The 18142-nt window shown below is 38.0% G+C and overlaps 1 protein-coding gene across 1 annotated transcript in view; it reads left to right on the top strand.

Moving 5' to 3' along the window:
- Nucleotides 1-540: 540 nt before the first annotated feature.
- LOC146320809 (tight junction protein 2-like) overlaps nt 541-18142 on the top strand; it is a 121024-nt gene continuing 103422 nt past the window's right edge. Inside the window, exon 1 of the mRNA XM_084729224.1 lies at nt 541-1075. Coding sequence (XP_084585350.1) covers nt 1016-1075 — 60 coding nt within the window. The 5' untranslated portion in view covers nt 541-1015. The remainder of the gene's footprint in view (nt 1076-18142) is intronic.

Genomic DNA, 18142 nt, shown 5'->3' with positions numbered 1-18142 from the left:
TGTGCTGCAATATATTTACTCCAGTGATGGAATGTAAGTACATTTACTCAAGCACTGTACATATGTACAGTTGTGATGTAGGATATTTGTACTTTAAGTGACTATTTCCATGTCATGGTACTTTAAAATACATGTGAAACATATTTTTATTTCACTACATTTATTTGACAGCTAAGAGAGAAAAGTTAAAGAGGCTATTTATTAAATATTAAATTAGTGATTCCCAACTTTTGGCTTGTGGCTTATGTAGCCTTCATGTGCCTTCAAGAAAGTCTGTCTTTACAGTTTAATTATCCAAAATCCTCAAAAACTACAGTTTAGCTCCTTTAGAGTTAACAAATGGTGAGTTAGAGTGTCATGGCATGCATACGGTGGGGTTCTGAAGAATGATTGGTAGACAGGACGCAATTTCCTGATAAAGAAAAAGCTCAAGAGATGTAGTTCATGTCGGGAAATTAACCAGGAAAGGAGCCGTAACTGCGCAGGCAGGTCTATATTTGGTGTACAGTAAATTAGACAGCTGCTTTACAACATCAGTGTGAGCGTGAGGAGGTTTACACTTCAGTCGATATTCCCACAGCAGCTGTGACACACTGTGGCGGTGTTCACCCCACTTTGAAAGCGAAGTGTAGCCATTTCCAGCTAAATATAAAACCCTTTCCCAGTGAAGGAAACAGGAAACGTTCATTTCCATGATTGTTGTGTTGTCGTAGCGTGAGTGAGTGAGTGAGTGAGTGAGCCCACAGTTGTTGTGCTGCCTGCTCGGCTCGGACGGAAGGACGGACGGACCTCCCTCTTCCAGCCTGCTGGCTCCAGTAGGCTGTCCTGTCCACCCGGAGGAACACCACCAGCCTGCCTGAGACGAGGGCGGAGCTGGCCTTGGCTGTCACAAAGATATGTTTGGTTTCAAAAACTAGCCACCACGCTAACCTCCGGGTCTGAATTTACGCACGGCTTTCTCCGGGTTTAACCGCGACGACACAGCGCCCGCACAGCCGCCTTGAGGAGAAGCAGGATGCCGGTTAAAGGCGGTGGAAGACTGGCCTCTTATCCGAGCAAGAGCGAAAATGTCGGAGTGAGTGACACTTTGGTGTGTTTGACATGTGCGACGCTACGTTTTGGTAACATGTACTAACTTCAGCGTGACGGGCACACGTTTTGTCATGTTATTTCACTGTCTGTGTTGAGAGTGTGTTGCTATATGCTTCATTTTAAACCTGTCTGAAGTGACTGTGAGGCTTCGTTCAGGCTGTGAGGTGCATGTTGGTCAGCCAATAGTCAGCCTGTCAGTACACCTGTTGTGCTTCAGGAGAGCCAATAGAAGGGCCTGTTCCGAGGCTCAGCTAATATGGACTCTGCTGGTGTTTCCAGTTCTCAGCCTGTAACCTGAGAAAAATGCTACAACTTTCGCCTAAATCCAGTGTTAGAGTGTGTAATCCTCCAGATTGACATCTTTGGTTTGATGGGGGGTTTTCACTGGAGATTAGAAGGTCACTGGATGTAATCAGTGGACCAGTGTGTGAGGAAAATGAGTAACTGTGTGTGCTGTTGTGCTGCCTTTGAGAGAGGCATCCTGATCTGCTCAGTGGTCACCTGTGAAACTTATATTTGTGGTAAAATTATCGTGGAAGAAAGATGGTTTCAGAGAGTAAATATTTTTCCAGTTTTTCATTCCTGGGGTTTTATAAAGTGAACTTACAATTAAATTTGATCTTAACTTAAGCAGAAAACCAAGTATAAGTTGTTAAGCAATGATTTTATCTTAAAGCAAAGTTTAGACTTTATTTAACAGATTTTCCTGCTGGTTATGTTGGGTATTGCAGTGTGTGGTAAACTTTGCATCAGCTTTATGAACAATATGATTTATTATTAAAGGCATGAGGAATTAGTAGCAATACACTTCAAAGGTTTGTGTTTGTCTGTCACCTGACTGTTTAGTCCTCTAAATATGTGTTGTCTGAATTAGTGCTTGATTTTCTCTTTTGGTCCATGGTTATTCACTGCAGGTAAAAAAAAAGTTGAGAAAACTCATAATTAAGTTTTGAAATGAGCTCAAAAGTTTTGCTGACCCATAATCTTTTTTTATTTTGAATTTACTTTACTTGTTTAGATAAACTTGAATCTTTGAGTTTATTAAACCTGTATTCTGAAATCTATATTTCAAAACTTGGTCATTATTTAGCTCCCTATAAATTAAATGGGTGCAGTTGAAAATATTAAATTGTTAACCATTATTCATTTTTCATTTTGAAATACAAAATGTTTTGTTTCCAAAAGTCTAAAGTTCTCTTAACAGATTTTCCTGCTGGTTATGTTTAGTACTACAGCCTGTGGCGAACTTGGCATCAGCTTTATGAACAATATGATAGGAATGATCAAATTAAAGGTGTGAGGAATTCATGGTGGCAGTTTTTTTAGTCAGTCTACTGTTTAGTCTCTTGAAAAAAGTGCATTTTCTGACTTCAGGTTTGATCTTTCTCCTTTGGTCCGTGGTTATTGACCATATTAAAAGGAAGAAGAAAGTTGAGAAAAATCGTGGTTTCAAGGTCTTCACTAAACTTTTGAGTTTTAAGTCAAACTCAAACTCTAAAGTTTTGAAATAAACTCAAAAAAGTTTTGCAGACTTAAATTATTTGATTGATTTAATAGTTTACTTTTCTTGTTTAGATAAACTTGAATGTTTGAGTTTGAGAATTCTGTTTTTCAAAACTTGTTCACCTCATCATTATGTAAAATGCAAATTGAAATTGTAGCAACTGTAGTTACATTATTAACCATGATTCACTTTCATTTTGATGAGTTTACTCAACTATTTTCAACTTTATTTCAGAACATAAGAGTTTGAGATTGACACAAAACTCAAAAATTTAGTGAAGACAGTTGTTATGAGTTTTTGTAACTTTATTTTTTACAGTGTTCATGTTGAAACCTTCATTTGTGCTGCATTATATAAGGGGAAATCACTGATTGTAAGGCTGTCAATAAATTGCAATTTATAGATCACAGGTGTTTAAGTTACAAATTTTTTTCTTAAAAGTTTTTTATGCTCAGTATTTTTCATGTATCAAACTTAAGCACACCATTGGAAATGGTCTAAGACAAAGTTCAAGTACAAATCTAAGAACAGTTTTATAAATGAGGCCCCATGCCATGCGGAGGTGGCAAAAGAAAAGTATATACATTCCTACTTCTACTGGCTGTTTCTGGACAAGCTAACTGAACCTCATCTTTTCTTTGTGATCAAGTCTCCCTCTCTGTCAGTTTCATCTTGCTCTGTCTTTTACTTCCTGTTATATCTCTGTTTTTATGCCATTTTCATCTTGTTACACCTGTCGTGCATGATATGCACTGATGAATACCTGAAGGAATCATCCTTTCTCTGTGTTTTTGTCCCATCCATTTTCATGCTGAAATCACTGTTGATGTTGAGAATGTGTAACACAATGATGCAACATAAAAATGTTTCATTATTTCCTTCAGTTGCATTTAAACTGATATGATGAGTTTTAGAAATGCAAAGAATAGAGAGTGCAAATACTTGTGTTAAAATGCAGTAAGTAAAAGTAAAAAGTTGTCAGAAAAATGAGTATTCAAGTAAAGCACAGATACCTGAAAACTCTACTTAAAGAGAGTATCAAAGTATTGGTACTTAGTTACTTCCCACCACCTGTAATACGTGTGTAATTGTCGTTACCATTCCCTCCTGCAGACACAGCATCCCATAATGCTGTTTAGAATGTGTAGCAGAGTGCAGCGTATTTATTTCTCTTAAGTTGTTCTGTACTTCTTATTCTTAACTCATACTATACTTTGCTATTCCAATCTTATTTGTATCTTTTATTTTCAATTTGTATATAATATTCTTATTTGTTCATAATTCTTGCATTTAACTTTAACTGTTGAACCTTTTAAGTTATTCTTTATAAACTTTTTATCTTCCTGTCCCACTGTGCTGCATCACCATGTCAAATTCTTGTGTACTTTGTGCATGTGGGGAATAAAGCGATTCTGGTTCTAATTCACTATTTGTAAAACTATTAACAATGATGTGACATTTGAAAACATGGTAACATGTTTTGTTATATCCAGAGAACAGGACTTTTAGGCCAAAACATCTCTACAGTACTTAATTTTAATGCTGTTTTGTCAAAAAATTTACCTCTATCAAAGAACTGCTGCTTTTGCAATGTGGATATTGTACTTGGCCATATTGTGAGAATATTTCAATTGATTGTGCCGTTTTGTTGTTTAATGGAGGTAGACATGAAATATTTTGTGAGCACATGATTTTCCCTCATGTTGCCGTGACCGTTGGGGAGAGATGATGATCACACAATAACAACCCTGCTGGTAGGTCAAGGTTTACTCTTCCTGTGTTTGTGTGTGTGTGTACACTCCGGCGAGGCTCTTTCTGGTCTGACTGGTTGTGCGCAGAATGAGAGGGGCTGTTCAGATTAATGGTCATCCTTAATGAAGATCATTATCGAGCCTGGGGACTGTGTGTGTGTGTGTGTGTGTGTGTGTGTGCGTGTGCGTGCGTGCGTGCGGGAGTAGAGTCTCTGTGATCACACTAATGACCTTATGAAAATCTTCTTCAGTCCTCTCAGCCAACGTAGCTTAACATTTTGCTTTGAATTCAGCCTGCTTTTCATTTGAAATACATACACACAGTATGTCTCAGCTGTATGTCTCCTCCATTCAGACTGTTGATACACTGACTAGAAATCTTTCCTTAAGGCGGGAGTTGAAGCACCAGCTGAAGTGTAATCACTGACAGCAGAAGACCTCAGTTAAAGAGTAAGTGATGAAAGTCAAACAACTGTCATTTGGTGACTGAGTGCTGAAAGCTGTTGAATTATCAATTTAAGTGTAAGGCCTGAAGTTGAAAGGTGTGCACTTAAAGTAGTGAAGTGTCAGTTGCTTTCTAATCACTGACAGAATCAGAAGTGTCAGCTGAAGTGTTAAGACCTGAATATATTCCCAACAGAGACGTTCAGGGACAGCTGTGGAGTCAATGGGCACTGCAGGTTGAGGTATTTTAATAATAAAACGTCCGTCATCATGGCTGACAATCACCTACCACTGGGTCCTCTACTTTCATAACATAATGATTTAAAAAAGCCTTCTGTATGTGAAGTGATTTGTCCCTTCAGAGTTGCCATAGAGTTGTTGCTTAAGTTCCATTTTTAACTTGTGTGAGAGAAAATAAAAAGAGGCTGTGGCTGCTGTTCGTTGCACTACATCTCCATGTCTCGTATGTTATTTTCTTGTTAAACACAATTATGTTACAGATGTGATGTGGAGAAAAAGATCCTTTTAACCCCAGCAACAATGTCCTTGTCCATGGCAGCGTTTCACTGTGGACATCATCATCGTCATGTCCCAGCTCACTAGATATCATCCAACCAGTTATGAGAGCCAATCTGCACAGTCTGACCTGCAACAGTATGCATTAATCAACAACCTGAACCCGACCTGCAAACCACCAGTTTCAGGCATTATAGTCGCACAGTTGTCAGAACTGAGGCTCCATAGTCTCGTCACATGCAAAGACAGCTGCAGACACCATAGACGCTACTTTCTGGAGTCTGCTTGGAGGACGAGTTCCACACATGCAGTATTGGCGTCTGTGGTGGCTGCATGGACAAGTCCAAGCAGGGATTTTTCAGTTGCACAGCAACTATTAGAGAGGTCGAGGGACTTGGACATTTTGAGGAAGCTCAGAGTAGAACCCCTCCTTCTTTTTGCATCGTAACAAGCCAGCTGAGGTGGAGGAAGGGACGTCATGCCACAACCAGACCCCCCTAGATATGGATGGATGGACGGTCAACTATCAGAACAGTGTTGACTGTAAGGTGCAGGAATAGCTTCCCGACCGAGACTGGAACAGAAAGAGAGAAATAAACTGAAAGCAATTGCAATGTCAGGTGACATTCTGCTCTTATCTGTAACAGGAAGTGTCAATTCAAGTGTAAGTGAAAACTTCAGTTGAAGTGGGAGCTCCCAAAACAGTTTTAGTGTTTGGTGAGGTGTAAGAGATGAAAGCAGTCAGTGTCATGGATGAGCTTCCTGGAATACTTTTTGTAGGTTCCTCTTTTTCTGCTCTTTTCTCAGCCAGTTATGTTTTTTACTTTTTGAACAAATAAGTGGTCAGTGAGTTTCTGTCTAAATCACTGAGCGGCATCTCATCTGATTTCAAAATGAAACTTACTCAACAGTGGTGCATACTGAACACAAATCCATCTCATTTCTTAATAAGCTAAATCCCTTCCCGTTCCTGAGTCATGTCTAATCTAGTCAGTGCACATTGTTCATTCATACAGACAATCTAGCACAGCAGCACCTTAATGTATTATGGAACATGAAATCACAGCTGAGTCCTCTCCTTTCTCAGACAGAGAAAAGTGGATCATCATGTGCACGGCTCCCTGGAAGACATCATCACCTTCCCCAAAAATCAATGGCATCATTCTGAGTGTCATCACGTTTCTATCAATACTCCCATGATTCACTGGGCTCTGTTCATCAACCCCATTCTGGTTTCTTACAATAGCAGAGAACCCAGTTCAGCCTGAGTGATGCATTCAGAGTACCGCAGCTGCAGACGGTGGAACAGGGGGAGCATTCACTCACAGCACATGTCGTATGTAAAAGACTGGCACAGTCCAACACTGATGTAAACCCCCCCAGATCGAGAACCACTGTAGCAAAAATCACACATTCTTGTCTGGCAGTTGTATCCGTAAATTGAAGATTTTTTTCCAGAAAGTGTACTTTATTTCAATATATATTGACAATGTGCTGTCATATAGCACAAACGAGGATAATAATCCATATTTCCCACTGCTACTGAGGGGCTTGAAAGACACTCATACATTTACCAGGCAGGAAAGGTCTAACATAAGAAGCTAGCAAGTTGCATTACAGAATAATTTTTGTAGCTCAGCCCATACATGTTTTAAAATTCATGATATCTCAGCCTCTTTGCTTAAGTTTTGAACATTCTAATTTTATATCTTGTAAGTTGTCCAACTTAATCAATTATTTGTTGTAGCCTCATGTTATAAAATAGTGAAAATGTTCATCAGAATTTCCCAGAGCCTGAGGTAATGTCTTCAAATTGCTGCTTTTATTTAACCAGCAGTCCAAAACTTGAAAAATTCAATTCAAAGCAGCACATCTACTTGCTTTTCTCTAAATGGCTTGAATTATCTGTCAGTTGGCAATTAATCACCTAATCGCTATTTAAAGCACTTTGATTCCCTCACCTTCTGTCTGCAATACAGCATCCTACAGTGCTTTATGTCTGAGTGTTTGGATTTTAAAGGGATAGTTTGGATTTTTTGAAGTGGGGTTGTATGAGGTCCTTATCCATAGTCAGTGTATTACCAGAAGTAGAATTAATATCAGTGTATGCAGTAATTACAGTATTTTCACAGCATTATCTTGCTGTCACACAGCCTTTTCCAGCAGGAAAGCAGCCAAGTAGTGCTCTTTTCAAAGACACCAGACTCCTTTGGCAAAAACAGGGATCTCGTAGTTAGTTAGTGTTATTATGTGACTATGGTGTTTTAAAAGGTTAGTGTGGATTCACCAGATCTCACAATAACACGAAACACAGATGGAGGCAGTGGCAGACCAGCAACTCTTGTGTTCTGTGAGGTATTACTAAGTTACTGTTTTTCCATAGAAATTTGGTTGAGCGAGAGAGAACAATATTTAGCTTATATAATGGTGGTTTCAGTCAGAAAAGGCTGTCTGACAGCAAAGTAAAGCTGTGAAATTCTTCACTATACATATATGTTCATTATACACGCTGGGGTTTTGAAATAAACCAAATAAAGTTTTGCCAACTGATAATCTTTATTTGAGATAATTTACTTTTCTTTGTTAGATAAACGTGAATCTTTGAGTTTTAGATGAGAATTAAAATTAGAAAATTAAATAGTTTCATTGAAAAATTGGATATATGAAAATGTTAACCATTATTTACTTTTACTTCAGTGAGTTTAAAATATATTTGTCTTTCAGATTCAAATTTACTTAACAAGTAAAGGTTAATCATCGCAACAAATGCTTAGTATCTGGTAAAACTCTTTCACTCTTTGTGTTGGGCTCAGACCTCAAAAATCTATTGCAATAAGTAGCTCATACTGCCCACTTCAAAAAATCAAACCTATCCCTTTAAGTTGAAACATAATTGAAATGCAAAGTCTTAAATGTGAGAATCCAAATGTGTGTATTAGATATTCTACCGTGTGGCTGCAGAGTGTGTGTTCACTGCAGCTGTGTTTTTAACAGTAATCCCTGAAGTGATGGTAGATGTGCTCGGGGCTGTGGACCAGATTTGGGCATTAACACTCCACCACCACCTCCACCTCCTCCTCCTCCTCCTCCTCCTCCTCCTCCTCCACCTCCTCCTCCTCCTCCTCCTCCTCCTCCTCCTCCCCCCTCTCCCCTCACCCCACCCTGTTGTGCAACACACAAAGACTCTCTATAATTAGACTGCTCACATTTGGGATGATTATAAAAGATTGAGGCTGTTTCTGGCTAAAGGATCAGCTCTTCTTTCTCTCAGGTCACCATGTGAATGTTTTAGACTTGGTGGTGCAGACAGCAGGGAGTCCACAGGCCCTGAACAAGGCTTCAGATGTACAGGGTTTATTTAATGTTTTAAAATAATTAAACTACATCTGTGCAGCTGTTTTATTTCAATGTAATGTTCCAGTCATTTTGTAGAATTTTACAGCCAGGGTTTGGGATCATGATTTCATAAATCTTAAGTTTCAGTGACCACATTTCATGTCCCTATTGCCTCTGTTGCGGGGGCTTTTTAAACATATAACAACAAAAATACAATCTGACGATAAAGAAACTGTCTGCGTCCAGTGATTGACTCTAAAGAGTCTGCTTCAAAATTGAACTGAGAGTGTGTGTCTCTGGCCTGCTCAGCTCATCACTGCCACTTGTTCTCCCTCTGATTATTTCAAGCACGGTTGGTTTTTGCAAGTGAAATCAGGACAGTCAACATTACGAGTGTGCACTGGAGAAATGATAATGCACAGACAGGATTTGACGAGAAGTGGTGTGCTGAGAGTCTTTGCTGCGCATGTTCATCCGTCATAACTTTTTTTTTTTAGCCTTTTCTGCATAAAATATAAGACACATTAACAATCCTGATTATTTTTCACAGATGCCTATATCTGTTTTGGTACAGTCTTGTCAGAATTTGCTTTTCTTCGTTGGATTTTAGGCGATTTAATTATCACCTTCGTCTTGTGTTGATCATTTTCAGTGGAGAGTGAAAGTGATTTTTTTTTACCTCAAAATTTATCTTGCTCTACCCCAAGATTTGCAGTAGATAGACACTTACATTCCCACCCCTCCTAATTTTTTTTTAAAGTATTTTTAGTATTGTTACTGTTTTGTGGATGGTGGTTTGTGTCATTTAATTTTTGTCTTTTAATTATCTATTTAATTAAAAAATGATCATTGATGATTCATTGCAATGAAGTAATTTAAAAAAAAAAGAGAGAATTTACCTATCTGACTTGCATCCAAAGACATTCAGAAACCGACACAGGGTAGCTACAGTTCTTTCAAAATGCCTTAAAATGATTATTATGATATAATTATGAGGTAAAAAAAAGTCAAAATTTTATCTTTTTATCTCATAATTATAACTTTTTATTTCATAATTTTGAATTTTTATCTCACAATTTTGCCCTTTTTATCTTGTAATTATGACTTATCATATTTTTTCTTTTATGGATGGAAATTGGCTTCCATAAAATTCACCTTTACAAATAAAGATTTAAAAACTGAGAAAGTATTGAACATTTATTTACTGAATGCTGCATGGTGTAAAACATGCCTGTACATTTAATCTTTGGCAAAATCAACCAGAGTTGAATTTGAATGTCTGATGGTGACTAGACTTGTTGCTATACCAGAATTTTAAACTTTGATACAATACTAGTATAAAAAACAATACTTGATACCTCTTTCAATACATTTTTCTTTTATTAACAACCTGTACACAACTGCAAGGCAGGGCAATAAAGACTGAACTAAACTGAGGCCTTGAATGAGCCTTAGATCATTTTTTTAATCTAAGTACTTCCAGTACTATCATATCTTAGCACTGTATTATTTTTAAACTCGTGGCATTGAAAAGGTATTGATACTTAGATACACTGCACCAGTCAACTTGAGCTTGAACGTGATGAGCATCGTGTGGTCCCTCACACAGTCCCTGTTCAGGATCAGTCCAGCCCACACAAGGAAGCTGACTAGATTCATTATGAAAACAGACTGTAGGCTAAATTAGACAGAAAGGCAGCTGCCGTTTATTTAAAAGCCATGTAAAATATAAAACAGAACCATAATATTACAGAGGACTAAAGAACATAGAACTTAGAAATGATGTAGATTTTATTCAGCTGATACCGAGAACCGATTACCTGCTTTTCATGGCTGATACAGATAAAATAACTGATCATTTATTTCACATTTTTGTATTTTAAAAGTAAGTTCACACAACACACAACTCTGATGAGCTCTGATTCTTCAGATATTTATGTTTTTTTCAGGTACAGTTCATCAAAAAACAGATACTTTGGCTTTTACAGAGCATTTGTCTAAGAATTCAAATTAAACGCCCTGCCAAATCACATATTATTGGCCAATATATGTCGATGCGCATATAGACCAATATAGCTGGACAGGCTAAAAATTTATTGGCTTTGATATTTATTTTGCATCCCTAATAGAAATGCTGGTTCTATCTTCATATCACCTCATTTCAGACTCTGGCTGTTAAAAACGTGTAGTGAATAAAGTCATTCAGCACATTTATTTTCACTAATAAATGTATTTGGACAAATTCTTTAACTCGACCAGTTATTGTCATTTTGCCTTATACTTAAAATTTTGAACTGACAATATATGAATTTATTCAGAAGAATATGCCCATATTTTCACATTTGATGTTTAGTTTTATTGCAAAGTTTAATTAAACACTGGCATTGACAAGTTTCAAAAAGCTTAACATTTTATTTCCGGACATACAGACACCCTTCAACAGAAGGCTGAGGTTGTGATGGAGCCACTTTAACTGCAGAGATGGTGGAGAAGTTAATTCTGAATTCCTGGAGTTGTGAAACTCGACTCTCTTATCTTCTTGCATTGAAAACAAATCTCAAACATGGCAGAAAGTTTACATTCTGATGTCTGCATCGCCACGGTTAGTTGTTGTGTGGAATGGATCATTTTTCATGTAGTGCTCTGAAACACAGGCGGATCATTTTTAACCGATGGAAGTCAGTAATTTTATGACTGCAGTAGTCTTCTGGTTTGTCTCTGGCTGTATCACAGTGATAAATTTTGTCATCACATTCAGCTTTGTAGTCTTCCACTCAACCTTGAGGTTAGACCTTCAGCCAAGTGTCTCTTGCTCTTTTCTTTTTTGTTCTTGTGACTTCATGTGGAAGCAGGAGACTCAGCCCTGACCTTTATCATGCATTCAGGCAGTATTAGTAAAGATCAACACAATTTTAACACCAAAGTGTCCCAGATTAGAAACCTTGTCTCTTAGATAACCCTGTTCCCAGATTGAGGAGTGTCTCCATATGAATACACTCTTTAAAGTTGCAAGATATTTCAAATATTCTCTAACCAATGGGAGTCATGACACATGGGCCTGAACAGCTGCTGGGAGTGGCCGACTGATAAAATTCCTGTGTGTATGTGCCTTTATATCTCCCTGTCTGGGTGTCTGTGTTTAGCGTTTATTGGCACTGCCCTCTGGCTGGGGAATTGGTTCAGAGGCTGAGGGCGTGGTGCCCTGCTGAAACCCAAGCTAACATCAGGGAAGACCACATTTGGTGCAGTGCTGGTCTGTGGCTGGTCTGTACATATGTGCAGGACTTTAAACAGCACGTGTCGTAAAAACAGAAAACGAGCACATAGACAGTGTGCTCATTTCATGGAGCAGATAAGAAACTGACTGTGGTTTCACACTGAAACACCATGAGTGAAGTTCACTGAAACAACTTTGAAGCTGTTTTTCAGTTTTGATGGAGCTGGGCTAGTAGTATCGCCACGCTTCCAGTCTTCATGCTAAGCTAGGCTAAACACATCCGGAATAGACACTAAGAGATGAAACTGATACCAGTTTTATCCTCTGATTCTAGGTAAAAATGCAAACAGGCTTATTTCCTAAAATGTCCAACTTTATAAGAATTGTTTAAGTTGCATGACCTTCACCCCAATGTGGGCCAAAAATTAAATGTGTCCACACCAGTGATTAGGATAAAGCAATAAACCCCAGGAGAAATCATTGTGAATCATGGCCTTGTGTGACTTACTGCTTTTGTAAAGCATTTACCTCATATACCTGGCAAAGTTTCATAAAAAAAAATAACAAAGGTATTCTTCCACCTAACAATGTAGTTCTTCAGCGACATTTAGCAGAGTGGAAGCCAAGCAACACACAGATGCAGTAACGTGTTGTCACTTGCTGGCGATATCATTTTTGGTTGTGTAGAGTAACCAAGCTACACTGAAACAAAAGTTGCATCACTGGCAATTGACAACATAACCAGAGAAAGGTGAGAATAACAGGCCAGGTAACTATAGGTCATTGGTGTAGTTTGTCTGCTGATAATGGAGATGAAAGGCTGGTTGCTTAGAAATCAGCAACAAGACGTGTTTGTCCAATAATTGGACAGGACACGGCACGTTCTGCTGGCTGCTCAAATATTAATTCCCATAGGCTTTCTGTGTGTCTTTCGCAGGTGGATCACTGATACACCAGTTAGCATGTAGAGGTCAACATAACTGCTGCATAGGCTTCACCTTTACCATTTTCCACATTGTCATTAAACTGACACAGAGCCTGGTTTAGCACTAGTTTGGTGATTGTTTTAAAAGTAATAGCCAGATTTTCTTGTCCAGATTGTTCTTGTCATGGCAGGTGATAAATGATCAGAAAGTCTCAGCTTTGTTTCTTGACTTTTCCAGTTCTTCAGTTTCTCTGTCATTAATTTCATGGTGCCTCCTTTCTTCTTTATCTTCTTCTTCTCTCCTGTCCACATCTTTCAGGAACTAATCCCAGTAAACCCAACTTACACAGTAATACTGATATAATGCAGTCACAGGTGTGTAATTATTGAAAATTTTACAATGGCCTGGAATACGGCTTAGCCAGTCATAATCAGTTAAAATCCATTTTATAAGTGGTAATAGTGTAAAGTGTAAAGCTTAGGTGAATGTCTACACAATTTGTCAATGAACATATCATACAATACTGTCCCGTTTATCAAAATCTGCAATAAACAGAGGTGAAAAAAAATTAAGTTGAACACTGCCACGCACATTCACACAGCTGACCAACTGTTAACTGTCATACTGCTGCTGACATTACGGTTTGACCATCATCATGCCTGATCATGGTTCAGAAGCCACTAGAGCTTTACATCTATGACCGAACCAAATTGGACCAGATGGATCCTGATGGGTTTGGGTCGGGTCGGGCCTTATTTCTCACATGGCTCACATTGGGTTCGGACTGCACTATGTTTATTTATTTATTCATTCATTCGTTTGTGTATTTATTTATTTATTTTAATTTTTCCTGCAAATTTAGTCCTTTTCCAATTCCCTGCATGTATTGTCCCTGTCACTGAAAACTCCTACTGTTTAGTACATGGAAGCTTGTTGAGAAACATGTCGGGGTGTAATCGGGTTTGGGCTGGAATATGCTAATTATGGTCGGGTTGGGGTCAGTTCGGACTGAATTTTGTCATCACTGGGCTTCGACGGGCTCAACTTTTCAGGCTCTAATAAAGTGCTAGAAGCCACCCTGGCACACATCCTTATTTACAAAGGGGAAACAGCTTATTTAACCATACTGTTTATTTATTGAATGCTTGAATTTAGGCGCAAATATAAAAATATAAATATATATTGCTCCAGCACCTAACAGAAATACAACAATGATATCATCAGCCGTCATCATGTTTCACTGTGGACATCGTCACATGCCAGTTTGGTAGACATCACCTAACCCTAGCTGACAAATAACATACAATAAAGAGAAAATCATTCAGTTTTATAAAAACCTGTTTTGCTGGCATAGAAACTGCTCCACAGAAATGATAAAAAGGGTTTTGCAGTCAGCTGTGTGACAGTAGTTGAAGGTACAAATGCTGTATGTTCCCTTGAATAAAGTGTAAAAATAAAGATGCAGGGAACCCAAAAAGCCAAATATTTGGCCTAAATTGGTGACTCAGAATTAAGACCTGCTGCTTGATTGACTCTTAGCTGTTCTATTATTTGACTTTGATGAATATCAACAATCTAAATCTGTTAATATTTTGTGAGAACACCAATCCCCCCTTCAGCATGGTTGCAATATCAATATTGAGGTATTTGGTGAAAAATATTGTGTTATTTAATTTCATTCATATCGCCCAGCTCTTCTGTAATCCGTTAAGCTTTCATGACAGCAGTGCTTGAATGTTATTTTCAGATGATTTGTGTCCACAGCAACACAAACGTATCCTCTGACAGCTGACTTGACGGGCCTTTTGTGGGACGGTGTTGGCATGCTTGTCCTCAGCTGATGAGCCGGCAGTATCTCTGCCCACTGGGAGCGATACGCTTGTCTCATGCAACTTAATGACATGCCACTTAGCAAAGCCTACCTCAGCTCTTCTGCCTCACTGCCAGTCACGAATACCAACACACACACACACACACACACACACACACACACACACACACACACACACACACACACACACACACACACACACCATGCCATGTCCTCCAGTGTTGGGGATTGAAGTGTCGGCCTTTTATTACAGTGGATAAGAAAAACGCTTCCTTTCTTTATCATTCCAACCCCCAACCTCTGACACTCAGATCAGTTGACATACTCAAAATATCCTGTCTGTCTGAGGCGACTCGTACTGTGGATGACTGTGGAGTTTACTCCACCACTCAAGTTCCCTTATATACATTCAACGAGTTGTTCCTAGAGTTGTTAGTAGTCAGAGGTAGTAAGTTAGCACACGTTATGGATTTTTCAGGTATTTGTACTATACTTGAGTATTTATTTTTCTGACAACTTTTGCGTCCTACATTTTAACGCTAATATCTGTACTTCAGGAGAATTATTATTTTATTTTGCCTCATTGTGCATTTCCTTACCGACATCAAGACTGATTTTAAACTAAATGGACTGAACAATAACATATGGAAAAGACAATTCTTTGATGTATCCATCAGTAAAAGACATAAAAGACATACTAAGACAAGAATAACACAAGACAAAAAAGAATTTAATTTAGTAACCAAACAAAGACGTAACAAGACAGAAAGGATGTAAAAGACTTAAGATGAAAACAATGTAACTAGATAGAAATGACATAACAAGATGAAACGGATTTAAAAGACAGAAGATGAAAATGACATCAAAGGCGTAACAAGACAAAAATTATGTTACAGACTGAAATGACTCAAAAGACGTAATAAGACAAAATCAAAAAAACAAGATGAAGAGGATGTAAAAGATGCAACAAGATGAAACTGGCGTGAAAGATGTAACAGATGAAAATGATGTAACATGTAACAAGACGATAACAACGTAAAATACATAATAAGATGAAAACGACGTTGAAGACGAGATGAAAATGGTTAAAAGACATAACAAGACGAAAACACATTGAGACGAAAAGCAGATAAAAGACGTAACAAGAAGAAAATGAAGATAGACAAAACAAGATGATTTCGTTTTTCATTGTTCTTTTATCTGATTTTGATTCTTTAGTATAGTGATCTTGAATATTGTTCTTAATGTACTTGTTTTTCTTTATAGTTGATTACATACAAAAAGATTGAGTCATACTGTAAAAAACCTGTGTTGTCAGAATGACGAAAGATTTACAAAATTCTCTCAATAAAAAAGTCAGAAATTGCAAAAAAACAAGACAAACCAGATAAAAATGACTTGAAACAAGACCACCACTTACACCACTAACAGTACGTCTGCTTGAGTAAATATTGTGTGTACTTTTGCCCCCTCTGTTAGTCGTGCAGTAACATCATTTGTCTGGTTGGCTGTGAACATGTTGAGTGGGCGTGGTCAGTCGTGAGCTGGTTGTAGCTGTGGGGGGAGACACTGTGGACCACAGGACAGTCCAGTCACAGTAACAGTATGCAGCAGTGATGCTAAACGCTCCTGTCCGACTCTCAGTTTTTGTTTTGTGAGGCAGGCTGTCTGTGTTCACCATCTGTTTCTGAACTCAGCCTCGGGCAAGATGTCACTTCAACAGTAGAAACTTGACTCAGTGAAAAGCAGAGGGTTGGACTCGCAGAGGACTCCCTGTCTCATCAGGGTCGGGTGGTGTTCACATTTGAGCCGATACAGTGCCAGTAAAACCACCTAAATTTCAAATTTCAGAATTATTACTTATTTAGTTCATTTTTTATATTTACACACCACACAATCTTCCAACCTCCCTCTCTCCTTCCAGACATGTCCCTATAAAATCCAGTCCATCACTGGGTCATAGCGTGGGAACACTGACATGTGTGTCTCAGAGGAAACACATGTATTATCCTTCCTGTTATCTGTGTCCTGTGTTATCTCAAACAGCAACTAGCTAATCACCTGAAAATGTTGATGTAGCTGTTGATGCCTCACTTAAAGTTTCGTTGTTCTTGGAGGGTTCAGCCTTGTCAGCGCTGGCTACAGGCGTGCTAATGTTGGCTGCTGCTGCTGTGGGGGGACGTGGCTTTCTGTCTTCAAACAGGTTAGCCATGTTGTCCTGACCAGCTTTGCATTTTGCATGACAGATATTGCATTAGGTGTTGTATAGGGCTGAGTATCGTTTAAAAAACTACAATACCAGTACCCTTACATGATGCTGATACCAAGGAGTGCATCATGGGATACCTTTTTTCAAAGGTTCGTCTTCGTGAAGAACGCTTGAACCATAGAAACAGGCATGTTTTCTAGATCTAGGAACTAAAAGGATTGAATGCAGGTATTGTTTGACTGGAGAAGTTTTGTTACTACTAGGTACTGGGTTATTTCAGTCGATACTGTAAAGGTATAGCAATTCAGTTTGTATGGTAAATAACATGGCTTGTCTTTGACAGGACATCTAATAATAGTTTTTAGCTGTGTTAGCCACATTGCTGTCGGCGTGGCTCTGTCGATCAGTCATTTAGTCACTTGGAAATATCTCAGCTGTTAGATGGATTGGCATTAATTTAGTTTAGACATTCATATTCTCCAGAAGATGAATCCTACAACCTTTGATTGTATGAAGTTCCTAAAATACCACCAGGTCAGCAGTTTTGGTTTTGTGTGTTTTGTGGCAACTAGGGTTGTGACAAGTATTGAAATATCAATACTTTTTCAATACCATGTTTTTAACAACAATATGTAAAGAGTAACATTTTCTAATATCGAAAATACTAAAGATATAAAAGGAAAAATAATTTAAGTGTTCATTCAAGACCTTTCGTTCAAAGATGTTGTCTGGACCAGAACTGTGTATCAAAAGAGGCATCAAGTATCTTTTAGTGTTGTATCTAAGATTCAAATTCTGGTATCGTATCTAGTGTTAACAACTCTTTATTCCCTGGTAGAGCCGGGTGATTTGGACAAAATCAAATGTCATGATATTTTTGACCAGATACCTCGATATTGATATTGTGAAATATTGTAGGGATGACAAAAAGATTTGGATAACTAATCATCAGTAATGTGGCTATAATGACTAAGTGGGTAAATCCAAATAATAGAACAGCTGGAACAGTCTAACAAGTTTAGAAAATTGCACTTAACTGTAATGCAGCCTTTAAAACCAGGAAAAGTCAACACTTACACCATATCATGATATAATTATATCCAAAATTTAAGATGATTGGAACTGCAACAATTAATCAATTATTAAATTAACCACCAACTATTTTTGAGTATGTTTTTAGGGGAAAAATCCTTTGATTTAAGCTTCTTAAATGTGAGTATTTTTTTGTTTCTTTTTTTTTTTTTTTTTTTACCATTTTCTGACATTTTAAAACAAATAAATATTAATTGAGTAAGTAATCGGTCGGTTAATCAACT

The sequence above is a fragment of the Lutjanus erythropterus genome, chromosome 10 (genome assembly GCF_056507025.1).
Source record: "Lutjanus erythropterus isolate fLutEry1 chromosome 10, fLutEry1.hap2, whole genome shotgun sequence".
Lineage (NCBI taxonomy): Eukaryota > Metazoa > Chordata > Actinopteri > Lutjaniformes > Lutjanidae > Lutjanus > Lutjanus erythropterus.
The sequence above is the reverse complement of the archived record's forward strand: the minus strand, read 5'-3'. Positions and strand labels throughout refer to the sequence as shown.